Here is a 22,193-nt window from a genome sequence, read left to right on the forward strand (position 1 = left end):
AGCAGGTATTTACAGAGGGTAAACATGTGATAAGAATGCTTATAAATCAACAGGCTTCATGATGGAACCAAAAAGACAAAAGTATAAGCTGAGAAAGCCGAAACTGGTTTTGAACCTTGTCAGCAAGAAAATGAATGGCAGCACAGGATAAATTTGCCTGTTATGATTAAAAGATCTGTTCGGCCACAGAAGCACAATATCATTAGCTATAATACTAGGAGCAAATTGCATTAGCAATATTAAAGACATTACTGTATAATAAATAATATACTCTTAAAAATCCAGTGTAAGTGCATATCCATATATTTAAAAATATGAATTAAGATTAATAGGAAATAATTAAGACAGACCAACTTAAAGATAAATAGAAATCAATATATTCTTGTATTACATACAAGTTCTAGTACCATGATTTATGAGTACAGTTTCTAACCAAAGTATTAAGATACAACCTCAAACAGTTCTAAAAGAACAAGAGGTATCAATCCAGTCTGATAGAAAATAATTCAATCTTGTTTGTCAAAATAAAGGCAATTTGAAAGGCTAATTTCTTCAGGAAAAAGGTACACTCAGTACAGACAACAAGCTTGAATAATAACAGATTGCCCCTCCCGAATTTAGCAACAGAAATTCCACACATATTCCACCATCCCCTTTCTAGCAATGGAGTTATTTAAAACCCAGGTCTTCCAACTCTAGTGTTTACAACAACATTTTGAAGAAGATAGGCATGGAAATGAATACTCAAACCCAATCTGAAATTATGATAATTAATAGGTAGTTTCTACATTGCAATACCTAGGCAATCATGAAGTAGCAATTGCAGGCTCATGCATTTTATCATACTTGAAAAGCAATGGTTTATGAAGCAGTGTTTTAAGCAAAACAAAGTAGATTATAAAATGGATTATGCCTCTCTTCATACATGTACATTAACTGACAACATAATGACATTCACAAAACTGATCTTACAGATCACAAAGCATTCAATCTTGCTTGTTCCATGTATGAATATACAAACATCATGTTTGAAATAGGCTAATACCTCATCATTTACCACAACTGCAAAACAAAAGAGAACTGTAGCACAGCAAAACTTTTTTCCAGTACCCGTACCTCTAAATATTGATAAATACAATTCTCTAGTCCTGTTCCAGCCACTATATATTTGTACATTTCAAAACGTGTATAAATATCCATGGATAACCCTAGAGTTTAACAATAGAATTAATGTCTTACCTTCCATCTCTATCCCAGTCATACACTTCTACTTTAATTGTCCTAAAAAAATAAAAAACCACAACCCTATTAAAACATATATTAAAATGTACCAGGATTGCCTTTAATACTCGCATTTTAATAGCATATGGATGCATCAGTTGTGCCAAATCCAGAAGGCAGAATTTTCCAGTCATTTCTCATGGGGCAGAAAATAGCAAGTCACTCATGTTACCCAACATATCTTCATAAATTAATAGTAAAATACAGCAGAAGCTAAGGAAACAATTAAACACATTGGAAGTTTAACAAATATATTTTTACTTGCTGATGCTCTGAATTTTCTGTGTTTTTTTACAAATAATTCTTCAAACCTTAAAGTATTATCAAAGTTTTTAAGAACATTAACAAACTGGAACTTATTGTGAAGGTTTCTTTTGTATATGCTATTATCTGGAAAAGGGATATCTACTGTGGGGTAATAACATCTTACAGAAAAAAAGTAATATAACCATATTTGAGAAGTGCGCAGAGCTTGAGAGGGCCTTTATAAAACAAAATTATTAAGCAACAAAGTACAGATTAAAAGCAATGTTCACAATACAAAGTAAAGCACATTTAAAGCAGGAAGGACTTCTAGTCCATACATTTTGGCTCTTAAACAAAAATAACTACTCCAGAACACTATAAAACATCAATATGGTAGACAGTACTAACCTCTTCTAAACATTTTGCAGTGGTGAAAAATGAAAACTGTGTGAGATCCACCCTTTGTGAAGGCCCTGTCTGTGGCTGGAGATGAAAGAATTCGTAGTTCTTTAAAGACTGCACTTTTCCATTCTTAAACTCCCCCCTAGCTCTCAACAGAGGAGGAGGCTGCTTGGCTAACTGACCAAAGAGGACAGAAAAGTGCAGCATAATTTTTCTTTAATTCCTATAAAGCCAACAGGATAGTTGTTTAGTTCTTTCATCAGAGTATACTAGAGAACCATCAGATTATACAACACAACCATGAGTCTGGCTTCCTAGAATGAAATGGGACAAGCAGATTGTGGGGTATGGGGGGAACATGAGATGTAGACTCTGGGTACCAGTTTTTCCCAAACTGTCAGATTGCCCTGGAGACTGTGGGAACACTCACCCTCCTCTTAGTGAGTCAGGAGCTGGTGGGCAGGCTGGGTAATAAAACATTAAAGTCTGCCAACACACAAGCACTCAGTGCAAACACTTTTTCAACAGGAGAACTAGTTAGAATTTATTTCATTTAAATCAGATTTGAAAGCCAAACTAGTAGATTATTATACACACAAAATAATACATGGATCTAAAATATTTTTTCACAGTATAAAACAATAACTAGTTGGCAAATTTGCAGAGAAGCGCCTCATGAAAAAGCTTAAGAATATAATGGTTTCATACAGTTTCTTGAGCATCCCTCTGATGAATCTGCAACTGGCTACTGTGTGAATCAGGATACCGAGACAGGATACTGACACAGTTTAGCTAAAAGTGTGATCCAATACGCAAGCTCATGTACCTCCTATGTATTACTTCACATCTATGAGACTATGCCTCTCTTACAAAGAAAGGCTCAGAGATTTGGGGTTGTTCAGCCTGGAGAAGAGAAGGTTCTGGGGAGACCTTATTGTGGCCTTTCAATATAAAAGGAGTTTATAAGAAAGACGGAGACAAGACTTTTTACTAGGCCCTGTAGTGACAGGACAAGGGGAAATGGTTTTAAACTGAAAGAGGGTAGATTCAGATTGGACATAAGGAAGAAATTCTTTACTATGAGGGTGGTGAGGCACTGGAACAGGGTGCCCAGAGAGGCTGTGGATGCCCCATCCCTGGAAGTGTTCAAGGCCAGGTTGGATGGGGCTTTGAGCAACCTGGTCTAGTGGAAGGTGTCCCTGCCCATGGCAGGGGGGTTGGAACTAGATGATCTTTAAGGTCCTTTCCAACCCAAACCATTCTATGACTCTATACACATGTAAAAGCTGCAAATGGAAGATGAATGTGGGGGTGAACTGTTTCCTTAAGAATAAAGTGAACTCTGAGGACAGCTCTAACTATTCTTGCTTCAGGGATGACTGGGAAACAGGCAAGATGTAGAAAACAAAAATTTCCCGTGTAAAGGATCAATCTTATTTTACTTACTTGAAGAGTGGATTTCTTAAAATGCAAATACTACAGAGCATATTATCATCACCATCATTAATGAAACAGGAAACATGTATCAGGATGGAGATAGTATATAGTTTTATTTATCTCCCTTTACTACAGAAAGAGTGTATATATAAGTAAATTCAACAATCAGTAATAATGAATCCTGTCCGGCCTAAAATGAACTGAACATGAGATAGAAAAATAACACCTCCAGACTCCCTGTATCTTAAGCAGCAACTTGGCTTACTTTCATTCTTCAGAACAGTTTCACATGAAGTGAAGTCATCAGGTCTGTGGTATTAATAGGGGGGGACAGGAATCCAAGCAATTACTTTGTAATTTGCTCCCACAGAAGCTGCTCCCCAGTCTTCCTTTGAGATACGGTTGAATACAAGTTGAATAATTTTCTTTACTAGGAAGGGACCAGGAAGGGGATAAGGTTGATCAACAGCTGGTCTTACGTACAGCAACAAATTCATGTCTAGATGTTTTTCTCATTTTTTATGATATTTCAAAATAGGCAAAGAAGGAGTTGTTTTGTCTAGATGTTTCTCTTTTCAACTCAAATTTAAGGGCTCTGACCACACCATTTGTTACATTTTATCCCTCTTGTGGAATTTCAGTTTGGGGTTAAGTTACTTTAGAATGAAAAGTGATTAAAGTGAAAGTTGTTCTGTGGAATGATGTCAAGAACAGCTCCAAACCTACTTTATCCCACCAAGTATTTGACCTTTGAAAAGAAACCATATTTAATTTAGTAAAAAAGGCAGTATCACAAGAGTTTTTTTCCATAGAGAACCATTATTTTACTTCCAGGTTTCAACACCTGTTATTATTAAGATAGACAGGACACACCAGTGATTTAAGTTAAGATTTACATAAGGTTTAGTGGGACTTGAGTTTTGCATTGTCTTACAAATCTGTGTTCAAATAGCCTAATCATCTCAGTGAGAAAAGCTGAATTATTAAGATAAATTCTTAAGATTATCAAGATAAATTCTTGAGAAGGATCTTCAGACATGTAACTTCAATAAGAGTAATTCTTCCTTGAATAAAGCTCCTCTCTCCTGAAATTTATTTCATATTAAAAGGATTGATCACAGATCTTGAGTTTTACCTATTTTGCATGACATGCAAGACATTAAAAGGCCGTTCAAATCTTCACATACTGATATTTTACCCTCTCTACACTGCTACTTTATCTTAAAGGACACAGTTTAGAGGATGGGTTCTCTATTGTAATTTAAAAAAATCTTTCATTTAAAAAAATCAAGGTTAGAGAATGTTGGGGTTTAGGATATCTCTGTCTTAAAGCTTTTATGCAGAAAATAACTGTGTGTACATGCTACTTGAGAGCTCATATTAAGAGAAAGAAAGAAGAGAACAAAAATATTAGAGCTACTAATTACTACTGTAGTACTGAAATCCCATCCCTGTCATGGCTGCAAACATACTGTACGATTATATAGTGTGAGAAAAATTAAGTAAATCCTGGCCTTTTCACAATGAAGAAGTGGACAGAGCTTACTCAGAAGCATACACTAACTGAAGATTTACTCTTTCCAAAACCAGAATGAATGTTTACTGTGATATATTCTTACTAATGACATTATTCCCACCTTTCACATCTATCACAGAACCCAGAGCACCAAAATTTGATTTGTGAAACTATCATTATCTGAAAGAGACTTCTGAGGTTTGTGTTTTTATGTATTACCATGCTGAGCTTAGGAAGCTAATCATTACCTTTAGAAAGAAACATTTTCAAATAAAAAAACCCCAAACTTTGAATGCTTTTTCTGGACTATCAGCAGATACTAATTTGAATTAATCTGACAGCTAATGAGTATTTCTTAATTTGAAACATGATCGTTGTAGGCAGGATTATGAAGTTCCATGGAGCCTTTTACTCATAAGGCATTCACTGAGCACATTATGTTGAAAGCATTCAAAGTAGAATCAACATGAAAAAACAGTAGTTACGCAGTAATTTGAGGCATGCTATTATACTTTTTAATTCTCTTTTGGAATGCTGGAGTTATTTCAATATACCTCTACCACAGTATCTTTTTTAAATTATTATGAAAACCTTTTTTCTTTAATATGATAAATAGTGCAGCGTCCAGAGACTAGCTTCATGAGCACTATTTTGTGTATGCATTATGCACATGAACCCATATACAAGTTAAAAATTCTATTTGATTAGAATGTACTTATTATGAAATTGCTGCATTTTTATTGCATTTAATTGAAAGATTAACCAACATGCATCAAGTACTTCACAAGGAGAGTGTTAGCAATGTAGGAGAACCCTTTTTCCTTCAGTCTGAAGGAACATGACATCAAGTACTGGAAGAGTATCACAGATAAATAAAGCAGCTAAGATACAGTAGGAAACACTAAAAATGGTCTTTTCCCCAAAAAATGATTAAAAAATACCACTTTCTTAGGAAAAAAAAATCACAAGTCAATTAGCTTTTGACTTTTTAATACACAGATTATAAAGACAGAGCTTTAAGTTTATTACTGTGAAAGCATTCTGCTTAGCTTAGTGAATACAAGCACTTCTTACTCTCCTGCTTCTTCATATTGACTACTGAGATTGAGTCAGTTGATTCAAGAGTTGGTTTGTTTATCCCCTGGCATTAGCTAGTAAATTACAAGTTCAAGGTATGCTTCCCCAGAAGACTAGGCTTTCATGGTAACTAATTAAAATAATTGTAGTGTACAGATTTCACTGAATAATTAGCTTGATAAAGTAATACAATACAGTTATGGCATGGCAAAATCATGTACTACAGTAACATAAAAGGTACATGAATGGACAGTAATCACGTAAATGGAAGCTGAAAATAAAAATTGAGGTAGAAAAGTAACTACGTAAATTCCAAATTAAAGATTGTTTCAAAGACACACTCATAGGAAAATTATCAATTTGAGCAAAGTCTTACTGAATTTCCCTACAAGCAGCAATATGTTTCAACAAAGGATTTGGCTTCTGCTGATGGAAACTTTAGTTCACGGTTAAAAGAATGCAATACTAAACATCTTTTTATTTTAATCAATAAGATAAAATACCTTAACTTATGTAAGATAATAAGATATGATCATACCAATCTCAACTTAATAAAATAAAACAGATGTTTAGGGGTTACAGGGCATTCAAACCAGATTTTTGACCTTTTGCCTTTGAAACACCCAGACAAGTACATTTTGCATCTCTTGTTTTTTTTCAGTCTATGTAAAGCTGAATTGAACCTTAGCACGTCTACCCACCTATCTACTACATTCAGCTTACGTGTTATGCATATTTTTATCCTAGTCTTCATATATTTCCTTCATGATTTTAAACTAAATAGTACACTATACACTGCTAAAAGTATTATGACTAATCGATAAATGTATACTTTCTCAGTCTTACCAAAGTAACTCCAGTACTCCAGATTTCAGGTAGCAGAGATAAACTACCAGACATTTAACTGGGTACTTAATAAAAACACCAATATCTAAATGTATTTAAAAAATATGAATGGTGACAACAGAACAAGAAGTCATCAACAGGGAATTAAACATTTTTCTTGTTGATGTTGTTAGAAGCTAACATGTCCATTTTTTAAGGAGTCTAAAAGCATCCATCGTTCCTCAATTTAACTAATCTGCTTGTTATTATTGGTAAAATATGGTTAAAAACATGGTATTATTACCATGTTTTTCAAAGATGGATCCTTTTGCATGGGATCACTGAAAACTTCAAATCTGAAGATGATGATGATTACCTGCTGCATTTCTCATCTACTTACCTATATATTTTAAAGGCTTTCATTTATCAGTATCCTCTGACATTACAATGTCACCCAAGGAAGACAGATCATCACTGTTTTTCACTGAAACATTATTAAAACTTGGGCACACTAGTAACAGCGGCCATTCTTCAAATCAGTCTTTTCTTTCTAACTGTTTCTTAATCACACCATAGAGAGCAAAGAATTTTTTTCCAGAAATCACCACTAACATTACCTACAGATTTAGCATATTGGCTTTATTTTTCTAAATTCTTCAATGTGATGAATGGTTTTGAACACGTATTATCCTTTCAAAATGCTGATTAAATAACCAAAATAACATCAGGAACTGAACTGCACAGGAAAAACTTACATATAAAAGAATATATGAGTTAGGGGGAAAAAAACTGTATATGCTAAGAAAGCTTAACCTATAGCTTACCGGTCATAGTCTCCATTACACAGTGCTCTGACAGAAATCTTGAACGCCTGCCACACTGGATTTAATGTATTTTTTATGACTTCTGTTTTGTGGCAGATTGTAAAACTGTAATAAAAAAAGATATATTTTTTATTTATTTATTTTTTCTTTTGTGTCATCAAACACGGAATCAAAAGAGCTGTAATCTCTATTCACTCATACAATGTCCATATAAAATTTAATGTAAGAAAAAAAGAAATGCAGTGAAATCAGAGAGAAGGGAGGACTGAAGAGAACAGACCTGTTTGAGAGAGATTACAGACTAGGGTGCTAAACAACTCTAAACCTAAAATGTTTTTACCCAAAACTTCGACAAGAATTACTACCATTCAGTGAGTTATTTCAGGCAAGAGCAATCTCCATCCCACTTGTTTAAACAGGTCTTGTACCACCAGTAGTCAGTCACAGATCCAGAAATAAAGCAGTCTGGTAAGGATTTGACTCTTGCTTAGCAAAGCGATTAAGAAACTAAGCCAAGGGAGTTGTGGCTTTCTGATTTTTGTTCCCCATTTTATGTCTATGATTTTTTAACCAGGGCTGTCTCAAGTAAAACATATAAGCCTCTGTGAGATCCCACGATCACCTTCTCTCAGGTGAAATACAATGAATTGTTTTAATGCATTCTGCTTTCTCTAAATGATGCAAAATTAAAATATTTATTTTGAATCCTCATCTTGGGGACTGAACTGTTCAAAAGAAATCAGGATGCAAGGTCACTGGTGAAATCACTACTGAAATTCTACATACAGATATAACTAAAGTTGTCCTTTGAGGGAATATCTTCCTTACATTCTGAAGGCCTGTGTTTTTATCCTGGTTATGATTCAGAAGGCATGCCTGAAGCTGAGACAGAAAAGGGGCCATCCTTCTGCCCATGGGTGCAGAAGTAGTGCCCCAACCTCCTGTTGGATTCAGCAGACCAATAAAGAATCAGTGGCTCAACACTCACCTCTTGGAAGGAAGTGGGGAAGCATAGCACTCAAGGCCAAGAGAAACTGCATATACCAGCACTCCCAGTAATGCCCAGAGAAATTTTGCTAATGACCTTAATGCCACTCACAAAGGAGCCATAACTTCTCCAGGTTTGCAATTTAAGATATTTCAGCGTTTATTTAGGAAGCTGTTCCTATAATCTGCCTCCAAGAGGAAAAGAGCAGGGAACAGACACACATATACCCATACACAGGTTTATGTTAACAACTGTTCCAGTTAAGCTACTGAAACAAGTAATACCATACATGTCTAGCCTTTCGTTTGATACGATGTTATAGGTGAGGACTATCAGTTTCCAAGAAAACTTAACTTGCCAATAGATCCCCATGTAACCAGTATGTTGACCAGAAGTTAGCATGTCAAGTCTTAGCAGCAGAACAGCAGAGATTAACCCACTTTAACAAATTAAAGCATGAATGTAGCAACAGCCACTTGTAAAAAAAAATTTCTATTTAAGATATTTTTGAATCCTATTTCCTAGAACTGTTAAAAAGATAAAAGATATTTCCAAATTTGCAGTATAAAATGTTTTTATCTAAAACAATTTCTAAGCATTAGCATATTCTGCAGCTACAATTTTGAGAATTCTATTTAAATTAAAGGCATACTATACCCCAACAAAAGTAATGCTATTTAACTATTTTTATTACAATTAATTTTCACAGTGTCTATATTTATTCCACATTTAACTCTTAAAACTCTAAGTTGCAATATTTGATCTATTTGTTACAATAGTTTTATTCTTATACTGCGTAACATGATATACTTAAAACCAACAAGCATTATAAAAGAAATACAGCTTAATCTGACAAATATAAAAAACCGAAAACTGTATTACCGTCTGCAAATAAATAAGGTGCCTACTGTTTAGCAGCAGAAATACTTAACAGGCATCTACCTGCCATCTTCATTGCTTCGATGAAACACAAGGAAAGGATCAGATTTCCCAAAGAAGTCCTTCTTGTCTAGTTTGTTCGCACAAAATTGCATTAAAACTGAATCCTGAAATAGGTAATACAGAAAAGTTACATACATGCAGTTTACTACACTAAATTAAAATTAAAAAATCATTGGCTAATAACCATACAAATAGAAAACAAAATCAATGAGGGTATCTGCCTTCTAGACACCCTCTACAGATTCGCATTCCTGTAATGTCCTTATAGTGCAATTTGAACTGCTGGAACCAAGAATTCCTTTGTAAAGGGATGCAGAGGAAGGGTAAATTTCTATGCTAAATGCCTCAGGATATTTCCAGTATTTTCTGACATCCGAAATTGCATTCTCAGGGAAGTAGATGCACAGGCAAAGAATGCATATTAGAATTAATTTTAAAAACTCCAGTGAGACAGGATTGAGCCTCATTCCCTCAGTGACTTAAACCTGCAGTTGTCTGCTCCAGCTGTCTGTAAAGCAAATGGCTCAGCAACTTGCTATTAAGAGTCTAGAAGCTTCCAGAAAATGATCCTGGAAGATACCAAATAGACCCATTCTGATGACAAATAAGGAGAAAAGTTTCTTTGCTGTGGTCAGGCAAACTGATAGTCACACATGGTCACCTCTTTGGGCAGAGTCAAGAATGTAAGAAGGATTATAAATGCAAAGATAAAACTGCAGACTCACCAGCTAACTGGGGCAGGGCCTGCTGGAAGACTGTGTTCCATAAACAGGTCTACAGGTGTAACAGCAGCAACAGGAAGACTAGGGAAAATGTGGGCTCACCGCTGAGTGGGGCAGGGGACTAGGTGACAATGGACATGGAAAAGTCCGTGTTTCTCAGAGCTTTCTATGCCTTGGTCTTTCCTTGTAAGATTTGCCTTCAAGAATCTTGGCCACCCGAGACCCAGACCTGAGAAAGTCTGAAACAGGGATGACTTGCCCTTGGTAGGGAAGGACCAGGTAAGGGAACATTTAAACAGACTAGACATACAGAAGTCTGTGGGACCTGATAGGATGCACCTGTGAGTGCTGATGGAGTTGGCCAATGTCACTGTGAGGCCACTTTCTATTATCTTTGGAAAGTCATAATGTTCAGGGAAAGTTCCTGAGGACTGGGAGAAAGAAAATGTCACTCCTGTCTTTGAGAAAGGACAAGGGAGAGGATGCAGGCCAGTCCTTCCTCAATCCCTGACAAGATGATAGAGCAAACAATCCTGGAAAACATTTCCAAACACGTGGAAGACAAGGTGGCTGAGAGTCATCAGCATGGATTTACAAAGCGGAAATTCACACCTGATCAACCTGAAGCCTTCCCTCATGAAATGAGTGTCTCAGTGGGTGAGGTGAGACTAGAGGATGTTGTTTATTCTTGACCTTAGCATGGTCTTAGACACTGTCTCCCATAATATCCTTGCTCACAAACTGATGAATTACAGGCTAGAAAACTGCACAGTGAGGTAGACTGAAAACTGGCTGAACTGCTGGGCTTCAAAGTGTCATGATCAGTAGCACAAAGTCCAGCTGGAGACCAGTCACTAGTGCTGTACCCCAGATGTCAAAAATGGGGCCAGTAATATTGAACATCTTCATTCATGACATGGATGATGGGACAGAGTAGACCCTCAGCAAGCTTGCAAATGATACAATACTAGAAGTAGCAGCTTATACACCAGATAGGTGTGCTGCCATTCCGATGCACCTGTATAGGCTGGAAAAACAAACCAACATGAACTTTACAGAGTTCAACAGAGGGAAATGTCAAGTACTGCACTTGGAGGGGAATAACCCCATGCACCAGTACAGGCTGTAGGCCAAACAGCTGGAAAGCAGCTTTGCAGAAAAGGACTAGGGGGTCTTGGTGGACACCAAGCTCACCAATGTGCCCTTGGCAGCAAAGATCCTGGGCTGCATTAGGAAGAGTGCTGACAGAAAGTTGAAAGAAGTGACTCGGCACTGGTGAGGCCGTCCTGGAGTACTGTGTTCAGTTCTGGGCTCCCCAGTACAAGAAAGACGTGGACAGGCTGGAGTGATTCCAGCAAAAAGGTCACTGAAATGATTAAGGGATTGGACCATCTCTCATATGAGAAGAGGCTGAGAGATGGAATTATTTAGCCTGGAGAAGAGAAGGCTCAGGGGGATCTTATCAATTTGTATAAATACCTGATGGGAGGGAGTAAACAGACTCTGGTTAGTGGTATCCAGTGGAAGAACAAGTGGTAACAGGTACAAATTGAAATACAGGCAATTCCATTTAAATACAAGAAAAAACCTTTTTACTGTGAGTGTGGCAGAACACTGAAACAGAGAGACTGTGGTGTCTGCTTGGGCATACTCAAAACCTGACTGCACAGAGCCAACAAGTAACCTGCTCTAAGAAGAGCCAGGAGGGTCAGATTAGACAATCTCACAAGGTCTCTTCCAACCTCAGCAATTCAGTGATTCTAAAAATCTTTGCTGTCCTGAATATGAACTATAAAAGTTTGGCAAAAAATCTCGGAAGATCAGATAAGAATTAATCCAAATACTGAATAAACTTAGGTAGGAAAATATCCCAGAGAAAGTATGTGACAGCTGGTGAGACAGCGCAAGAGATTGTGTGAGAGTGTGCACATGAAGGAGCATGACAGAGAATGCAAAAGAGAGAGCAAGAGAGAGAGAGAGACTGAGCCCCAAATTATTTGCCAGCTCCCTTCAGTGATTTTGAACTAGTCATCACATATGTACAATTTGAGTGGGGTGAATCTGGAAGAACATGAAGGCCTTGAAAGGCACCTAGTATTCGTCTTCATTAAAAGGGAAAGAAAAAAAAAACCCTGTTCTGCTTATGGATTTAATGACATATTTATGACTTTTAAATAGTTTATTACAACTGGGATACAAATGCTGGTCTTGGAGGATAAACCCAGAATATCAGGAAAAAATTGCCTTTAGTCTCTTAAGGTTACCAATAAATGCTTGGGGTGATGGCAAAGATCTCTTAAGAACGGCAAGAGCTTAACTTAAGAAATGTAGAAGTACAATTTCTACAGGAAAGCAATTAAATGATGCACACACTTCGTCATCTGATAAAAGTGTGAACATTTTGATCATGTACTACATACAAAAGTTTGAGCCAATATAAAACAGAGGGGAAAGACAGGCATTTCCTATGACCATACTTATTCATTCATACTAGTAACACGGGAATTTCCTACTGCTAGATGGCAGTTAAATGAGACTGAGTTGGTGCACCCTATTAACATAACTGTGCAGGACTGGCAGGTTGCCTGGAAAAGGTAGGTAAGATTTGAGCCGATGTGCTATTCAAATATACCACTTCTGCAGAGAAATAATACAAACTTGACTAAGCTGGAAATACGGTACAAAATTAAGGTTTTTACTTCAAATATCTAATGAACATAAGAAAATAAGGCCTAAACAGATTAGCTATTGGATATATTAATAAAAAGAGAAACATGACTACTGCATAAATAGAAAAAAATTAACAACTTATGACGTATTATAAAAGTTAGAAGTTATACAAAAGGCAAAGCATTACCCCCTCAATACCATCAAATTACAAAAACTAAGCCCCAGAAACAAATCTCTTCAAGCCTCAAGGTATTTTTGTAGGTTTATATATCTAATCTGCTACTCTCCAGATCCCCTGAACATTCTCATAAAATGTCTGATACTATTGCTTTCTTCATTTAAGATTTGGTATCTTGTCATTGCAAACTCTTCAAAGATACACCCTACAGCCCCATCCAATATATACCATGCTTTGACAAACTGCCTCCTTCCTCAGATTCCAACTAGTCTCCAACTACCCCACATCTGTAATTCTTCCGTATTCTTCCTTCCAGTTTCTGTTTCCCATAGCCATCTGCCATTAATAGGCCATGGAAGTCTTCACTTTCTTTAAAGAAAACTGTTTAAACTCTTCTTTTATGGTGATTCTTTGAAATACCTTACTAGTTTTTTCCCATAAACATTAATTTCACATTTTTTAAATAATATGACTCGCTATTAGCATAAAACCTTTTAATTACAAGGTTAAAATTTTACTTTGATGTTCATGCAATGTCAATATTCCATAATGGAACTATAATTCCATGGCTGTAACAAATGGATCTTTGTTAAAAATTGGACACTAAGAGATTAAAATGTGATTAATTACTTGGGGAAAAAAAAGACTAGATTTAAAACTCATCTAATAATCAAAAACTTTATGCTTCATATTGTTTTCTGCTTCTTTCTACTTCTTCTATCTAAAACTAAGAGTAACTGATAGGAAAAAAGTATCTTAACTTCTTACATATATCAAAATGCAAATTTATACATTACAACTTTCACAATCTGGTGCAGTGTAAATCACAAAATCATTTTAATTTTATTTTTCAAAAAGCAATGAACACACACTTACTCGGCAACAGCCTAGTTCCTCTGCTGTTACTATGACTGTTCCACATTTCTTCCCAGGAATTCCACTGCAGGAAAATACAACTACATCAACTCAGTTCCGTGATATAATTTATGAAAGTTAAAACTGACAAAGATAAGCACAAAGTAAGCTTTCAAGCCACAAAACTGATGGCATGCTATAGTTTCCCTTTTCTGTCACTTGTCCTGTGTAAAAAAGTTGGCTTATCCTAAGTGAATTGGTAAATGAGTTGCATATTTATTCTAACTAGCAAGAAACAAATCAGTTTCAATTTTAAAGGAAATAGCATAAAAAGTTTAAATGGGATGAAACGACAATATCAGAACTCCATTTTCCAGCCTCCCATTGATATTTTATTTAGAAATGACTCTACAACTTACTGATTTGTGAAAAGCATCCTTTTGCAAATTTTCCTTAAACAAAATACCCCAAATATATTTAAAACTACACACCAGCCTTATTTTACAACATTCTGAAATGTTTATGAAGACACATAATAATCTCACAACTATATCAGATACAGTAGTTGCAAAATAAAGTATAATTCACCCAGACAGCAATTAAAAACATGCTCCTGCAACACCAGAAAACACAAAACAGATCCTTAGCATAAAGAGCAATACAGGAACAGAAAAGCCACACATAATCTTGTAATATTCAGTGCCAGCAGCCTTTTGTGGGGGGTGGGATGGGAGGGGTGGAAGTACAAATATTGAGATGCAACTTTTTTGCATGATGCTATACTACAAATGAGAAGTTCTGCAATATCCTAATGTCTATTAGTGTGTCCATTAGCACACACCTTGGCAATTACTTCTAGATCTTTTTTCAAAACTAATGCTATTGCTTATGCTCATTTTATTTCTAGCTCTTTATTTCTTTATGTCTGTCTTGAAAATAATTATTTGAACAAAATTACTTTCTAAGAAGACATTAAGGTAAAACCATATTTTCAAATTGATTGTATTTTTTAGGTTTTTCTAAGAGAACTAGAGGGCACTCCAGTTCTTCTGTTATGACAAAACATTAACGTAAACATTTACTGTTGTTCGTATTTTGCTTATTAGTTTCCTTAATTGTTTTGAAATCTTTTACAGGGGTCTACAGCTTTAAATAAGTTTAGCAAGACTGTGGTATAATAAAGAACTGGTGGGAAAATAGTTCTTAGAAGCAGATAAAAGTTTAGAAATTATGAACAGAGGAACAAATACTGATGCAAATTTATGCAAGCTCACTGAAATTCTTGTTTAGAAGTTGATGTTTAAGTTTATAAGGAATACATCAGGGAATGCTGCTCCTATACCACTGCAGTCATTTGCCAGTAATCAGAGAGATACATGACTGCTCTCCTGGATCTCCTCAGTGCTACATGCTAAGTCTGAATTTCACAAGGAAAACAGTGGATTGGGAAACTATTCAAGTTTTTGTTGTGAAATTTTAAATGACGATTTAAATACATACAAAACTTATGGCACTCTTCCATTTAATGTGGTATGACTTAAAAAGTACAATACTTTAAGATCAAACAGGATAATTTTCTTCAAATAACAGAAAAAAAAGAATCTGGTCATTCCAAATGTTACAAAGTACAATTCACAGTTTTATCAGCATCTTCAAATCATATGGTTTTAAATCTGTCACCCTTCAACAGCTCAAGACCAAAAATTACCCATTTTAGCCTCTGTAGCAACAGGATGTTGAAACTGAAATCTCAGATTTTCAGAAGATGAAAAAGCTGCATTTTTTCTTGTCGTGGTTTAACACCAGCCAGCAACTAAGCACCACGCAGCCACTCACTCACTCCCCCCCACCCAGTGGGATGGGGAGAGAATGGGAAGGAAAAAGGTAAAACTCATGGGTTGAGATAAGAACAGTTTAATAGAACAGAAAGGAAGAATCTAATAATGATGATAATAACAATAATAAAATTACAATAAAAATAAAAGAATTGGAATAGACAAAACAAGTGATGCACAATGCAATTGCTCACCACTTGCCAACTGATGCCCAGTTAGTTCCCGAGCAGCAATCCACCCCCCCAGGCCAACTCCCCCCAGTTTATATACTGGGCATGATGTCATATGGTATGGAATACCCCTTTGGCCAGTTTGGGTCAGCTGTCCTGGCTGTGTCCCCTCCCAACTCCTTGTGCTCCTCCAGCCTTCTTGCTGGCTGGGCATGAGAAGCTGAAAAATCCTTGACTTAGTATAAACACAACTTAGCAACAGCTATAAAGATCAGTGTGTTATCAACATTCTTCTCATACTGAATCCAAGACATAACACTATACCAACTACTAGAAAGAAAATTAACTCTATCCCAGCCAAAACCAGGACAAGCTTGAAAAACTCCTGAAATTTGGTAGTAACAGCAGTAGTAGAAATGACTTCATTATCAGGGTGATATTGACCTTACATGGCAAAATGTTTCAAGGAACAAATGACCACGACCCCGGCTTTGACAGGAAAGGAAGAAATAGAAATTTCAGAAATGTAACAAAAAACCCGGAAGCTCCCAGCACCACAATTCTGCAGGTTATTCCACCTCAAATAGAAAGCACTGGTATCAGAATTACCATTACCTGAACCAAAATTCTTCCTACTGAAGTATTTGAGCCCAGTTAACTGTGCCATTAGGGACTTATTTGAGATGTAGTCTGGGCAGTGACAGTACTTTGAAGAAACAGCATCAAACATTTCCTTTGGTATGAAAAGTCAAATAGATTTATCCCACTTCCAAAAGATTATTGTGTCATATGGTAGATTGTGAAAAATACAACTCTGAACATCTCCAGAAGAGCTGGAGGCCTGAAGTAAACTGTTGATAAGCAAGCCCCATTTCTGACAAACTGGTCACCAAACATTTGCCATTTGATAGAGAAACTTGTGCCACCCTGCCTGCAGCTATAACACATGGTAGTCAATGTCTGCCTGTCTCAAACTGAGATTTGCACATGAAGACATTTATGAGAAGACATGCTTCATTTCATCTTATGAACATGAAGGCCAAGGGATCCCCAACCCCAAGAGATACATGTGTCTGGAATTATCACTCTGTAGGATGGGGGAAACTGGAGAGGCAATCCCCTGAAGATATGTGGGTGTGTATGTCAGAAAAAAAAGGAATTCTTGATTGTTGAGTAGATGTGAAAAGTACACACAGTATAGTCATAGCTGAAAGCAGTTGGGGTAAGGTTTGGCTTGACATATCACCACGGTTCTCAAGGACACGTGCCTTATAAAAGAAGGATAATTATTACCATGATGGCTGGCGAAGAGGTGAAATGCTTAATTGAGATTATCACAGAATTTCTCTATAGAACAAAAAGTTCTCATTATTCAGGAACTAAAAACTCTTCCAAGTGACCTCTACAGTTTGTGATGCCATTAAGTACAAACTTTGTATGCTTATCTTGACACTACAAGCATGAAAAAAGTACTGGACAATTTGCAGACACTAAAGAGTTTGTTCTCTTACAAATTCCCTTACAAACCATTCATTAAGAAAAAAATCCTTAAATGTAAAGTCACCACCCTTGCAAAAACTTCAGTGGTCACAGATCAGCCAAATAGAAAGACCTTTAACTAGCAATAATGCCTTGTGAGAAAATAACAAAATAATTTCAAGCTGGTCTTATCACTGTATGAAAATACATAACCTGGAGATTCAGCATTACAGACCAGTCCTTCCAGTTGCCAGGGAAATACTGACTAATATTACCTTGAAGATGAGCATGTAAGAGTTCCACCTGTTTAAATGCAGAATGCAGTACCACTGCCCATCTTCTTTAGCTTTAAGGAATAGCTGGCATTGAGCTGCCCTGGAATTGGTTCTACAGCACTGAAACAACAATACAGACTTCATATTCAGGCAACCAATTTCTCAGGCTAGGTTCCTCTGGAAAGGGTTACAGATAACCGTTTGTGGGGTAATAATGAGGCAATCGGTATTGCATAACAACTGCCACCTCCAACACTCAGTGCTAGTTGTCTGACACTCAGATATAGAAAATGTGCCAGTCTAAGTGTGAATAGGGTGCAAACTGAATGTGAGGAAAATCTACATTTCAGTGGGTCCTACTGGTTTGAGAGCCCAGAACCTGCAGGTGTTCTACAGCGATCACCTCTTTTTGGACAGTATTTGAGGGAGCAATAATTGGACGGTATTTGAGGGAGCAAATAATTTGACTGTTAGAGGAACTGAACAGAAAACTACCATCAAATGAAAGGCCCTCAACAATACATGCATGTCTCTAGACAAGACACAGTCCTGAAGAGTAATTATTGTCTCCTTAGAACAAATGATTCCACAACTGAGACACCACATCTGCAGCACCTTGAAAAGTTTGAAAGGAGACTCTGAAGACAACTGGGCCTTTAACAAGGACTGAAAGGAGGACCCTTCTAGCATTGGTGAAAAAGTCGGAGAAAGATGGCAATATATCTGGGAATTCAAACCTGAGAGGTTAAACAGAGCCTCCAATTTTGCAAGCTGAAACTGCAGTGAGACAGAGGATGGAACATTTTTCAGATCATTCAAAAATTTACAGTCTTATCCCTGAATTTACAGAACCTAGCCCTCTGGCAGTCACAACCACAGATAAGAGGATAGGACAAACATATAGGAAGTACCAATTCCAGAGTTCAGATGTTTTTCTATCAATTATGTTCACAGCAAGATGACAGGAGAAAGAACTTCCAAAAATAGGCCAGCTGGCTCCAGTACAGCCTCATTAGCAGGCAATGGCACTCAGATGTGAATAACTAGCATAGAATGCTCATTAGGCTTTGCAATGGCTCTGCCTCCTCATTAAAGGGAATCCCTACAGAAATGCACTTAGTAGATCCTGAAAGAAGCATTGCTCAGAGTTATAAATGGGGCGAGCATCTTCTCTCTAGGAAGACAGAACATGCAAATATCCAATTCTGAATAATGTCTGGGAAGCTTATGCTCTCGAGAGAAAAAAAAAAATGGTGTCATTTCTGAAAGTAGATATAGCTGCACCTCATCCTTTCATGCTAATACAACTGGGACATGCAAGGCCAGTCTGAGTAAATCTTACACATGGAGCTTGTCTTGAGAAGGCATTTAATGAATCTAGTAACCCAATAGGTAAAGAGAGTAAACGTTACTGTTAAAATGTCAGATTCTCCATTTCACCTGCTTTGTATGACTAGATTTGTTTTCCAAGAGAAATTATCCAGAGCAAATGTTCACCTCTGTACCTGGCCAGTCTGTAAAATAAAGTGCAACAGTGAAGTATGTTCTTGAATAAAGACAGTCATCGTCACAGAGATAACAGGCTAGCGCACCACCGTACTGGGAGCAAGAGTCTTCTGCGACAGACTGCACTGAATTCAAAGCCCTTAATGGTGTCAGAAACAGAGGGGGAGGTCCAGGACACATCCTCATACCCACCAAGACCAAATACTATTCCGTTCATGCCTCAGAGGTGTAAGACACTGGTGCTTTTAAGACCAATGAAACTGCAAGTCATGCCTGTCATGAAGGTGAAGAAGAAAAATATGCATGTATATGTCCACTTTTGCACTCACCATGAAGATCAGTAGCAAGGTATGTTTCAGCCTGCCTGACAGACCACTGCAATGGTGACCATCTAGGCTTGAGATGCTTACATTCATTTTGATGAAGGACAAGAGTACCCTTTCATAGTACTTTCTATGGGAACTTTCCCTGGTGATATACAATCTGACTTGGAGTTGGCCAGCTCATGGCAGCCATGGAGTCCTGAATCTCATGAGGCTCTTGTAAATGTCCAAAGTAGATAGATCTGAAGTTTAAGCTTCCAATCTTTGTAATTTTCATTTTGAAAGAATGTCAGAGCTTACTTCAATGCCAATCAGAGAATGGAATTCAAGCTTCTTGAGCTGGTTAAGTACAAAAAGTGCTACTTCAGTAGGGTAGCTGATTGGGACTAAAACAGCACTGGGCATTCTCTTCTTTGCACACCCATTGGCAGAGAACAGAAAAGGCAAAATGCTAATGAACTTCAGAAATACTGCAAAGAGAAAAAGCTCTCTGATCTCAAGTGAAGGATTATAAAGAACATTCAAGTAATGTGAACGTGGACTTCACATAACTTGGTAGAGAAAACAGTAAATTCAAAGCAGTAAATATCCTTAGGAACAGAAGACATGCAATGTTGTCAATTGAATTATTGTTATTTGAATATTAAGAGACATTAAACACGCATCTATAAGCAAACAATCCTGAAATGCAATGCAATGGTTTAATGAATAAAATAGGACAATAAATGTCTCCTAGACACCAAGGTATCCAGACTTCAGAGAGTCCAGAGTGAACAATCAACCAGGCACAGCTGTCTAGCCACAGCACCGTCAAAAGCACTAATGACAAAATAAAACCTGAACATGGGAAAAAGCTGATAAAAAATCACAAACACTTTTTCATTAACATTAGCAAATATCTACCCACACTACATATACAAAAAGGAAGGTATATTTCAAAATCTTTCAGGGGGACAACTGATTTGGGTCCATTTAGTAACTGCCATACAACAGAGTAGTATCAGAAGCAAGACCTGAACAATGCTTGTTTACCCAAGAGAAAATGCATCACACAGGCCCACACAACTGTGAGATAATTTTAAGATCTTTTTTCAATAGAATCTTCACTGATGTCTTGTCCTTTCTCATAGCTAATTTCAAACTTTAAACTTCACCTGTTACTCACTTCAGACTACACTTGACTAAGTGATAACAAACTGCTGAATGGATGATTTTTAATCTACATGTTTAAAATAAATTTCAGGAATTTTCTCAGAAAAAAAATGTGTACTGTGCTGAATAATTTACCACTCTGAAGACAGGCAGAACCATAAAGACCTTCAAGAAGTCAGCAAGATTTGTCTTACTAAATATGGGTGTCTTCAAAGTCAGCACCTTTCTCTGACGAAGTCACCACAAGCTTCCAGTAGAGTCAACTAACAGCCAAAACAGTCAATGGAGTTGCAACAGTGCAATTCACTGTGGCAGTTAGCATACGTTAGGCCTAGATAGTGAAAAGTTAGTGAACTTCTGTTTTAGTAGAAGTAAACAAAATAGGGCCAACCTCTTGTCCCGACTGACAGGATAGTGTTTGTGTGCTCAAGTACATGGTCAAACTATGCAACCAACCTGCTCACCATCAAGAACTAAAAATATGTCCAGAAAAAGTAGAGAGTGTGTGTCCCCATCCCATGGTACCGAGGCTCTCCTGGGACAGCCCTGGTAGGAGCTGGGCAGGGGCTGTTTCTCTAATTGGGTTACTGGAGTTCCCCCACCTGCCTTGTACCTCTGTGCTCCCTTGTAGGTGTGGAGATGGGACTTCAATGGGCTGATGGCTCTCCTGGGATGGGTCTGTAAGTAGCCAGGGCAAGGTATTATTGGGGTTCCCCCACTTGCCATTGTGCCTCTCTTCTCCTTTGTTTGCAGACAAGCTGCTTAATCATGTAACCTAACACACCTCTTCTATTATACCACTTACTATACTTGTCCCCAAAGCTATTTCCTGGACAAGTTTCTAAAAGTTTAATATCCAGAACAGGATTAAAAGGAGAATCACAAAACACAGTTGTCCAATAACAACAGAACTTGATGAAGTTCTGGCTCAGAGGCTGGTGCCATCGGTGGAATTTTGGGTTTTTTGATCATGGGGAGACTTACACAGCACCGGGCTTGCTAGCGACAGATGGTGTCCAGCTGTCTCATAGGGGTAAGAGAATCCTTGCTCATGAGATGGCAGGGCTCATAGAAAGGGCTTTAAACTAGGTTCGAAGGGGGCAAGGGATAAAACTAGGTGCACCAGAGATGAGCCTGGGAGCAGCATGCCGATGTTAGGGGTGGATTCGATGACCCAGCTCAAATGCATCTACGCCAACGCACGCAGCATGGGCAATAAACAGGAGGAGCTGGAAGCCATTGTGCAGCAGGATAGATATGACTTAGTCGCCATCACGGAAACATGGTGGGATGACTCCCATGACTGGAGTGCTGCAATGGATGGCTACAAGCTCTTCAGAAGGGACAGGCAAGGTAGAAGAGGTGGTGGGGTGGCTCTCTATGTTAGGGAATGTTTTGACTGTTCAGAGCTACACGATTCTGATGACAAGGTGGAGTGCTTACGGGTGAGGATGAGAGGGAAAGCCAATAAGACAGATATTGTGCTGGGA

General features: G+C 37.4%; 1 protein-coding gene across 2 annotated transcripts in view; it reads right to left on the reverse strand.

The window, feature by feature from the left end:
* CPNE8 (copine 8) overlaps positions 1-22,193 on the reverse strand; it is a 116,427-nt gene that overhangs the window by 43,739 nt on the left and 50,495 nt on the right. For both annotated transcript variants that reach the window (XM_052790319.1, XM_052790321.1), the window contains 4 exons: positions 13,985-14,048; positions 9,539-9,642; positions 7,609-7,713; positions 1,240-1,281 (listed from right to left, as the gene is read on the reverse strand). In XM_052790319.1, the coding sequence (XP_052646279.1) occupies positions 1,240-1,281; positions 7,609-7,713; positions 9,539-9,642; positions 13,985-14,048 (315 nt within the window). The remainder of the gene's footprint in view (positions 1-1,239; positions 1,282-7,608; positions 7,714-9,538; positions 9,643-13,984; positions 14,049-22,193) is intronic.

The sequence above is a fragment of the Harpia harpyja genome, chromosome 6, assembly GCF_026419915.1.
Source record: "Harpia harpyja isolate bHarHar1 chromosome 6, bHarHar1 primary haplotype, whole genome shotgun sequence".
Lineage (NCBI taxonomy): Eukaryota > Metazoa > Chordata > Aves > Accipitriformes > Accipitridae > Harpia > Harpia harpyja.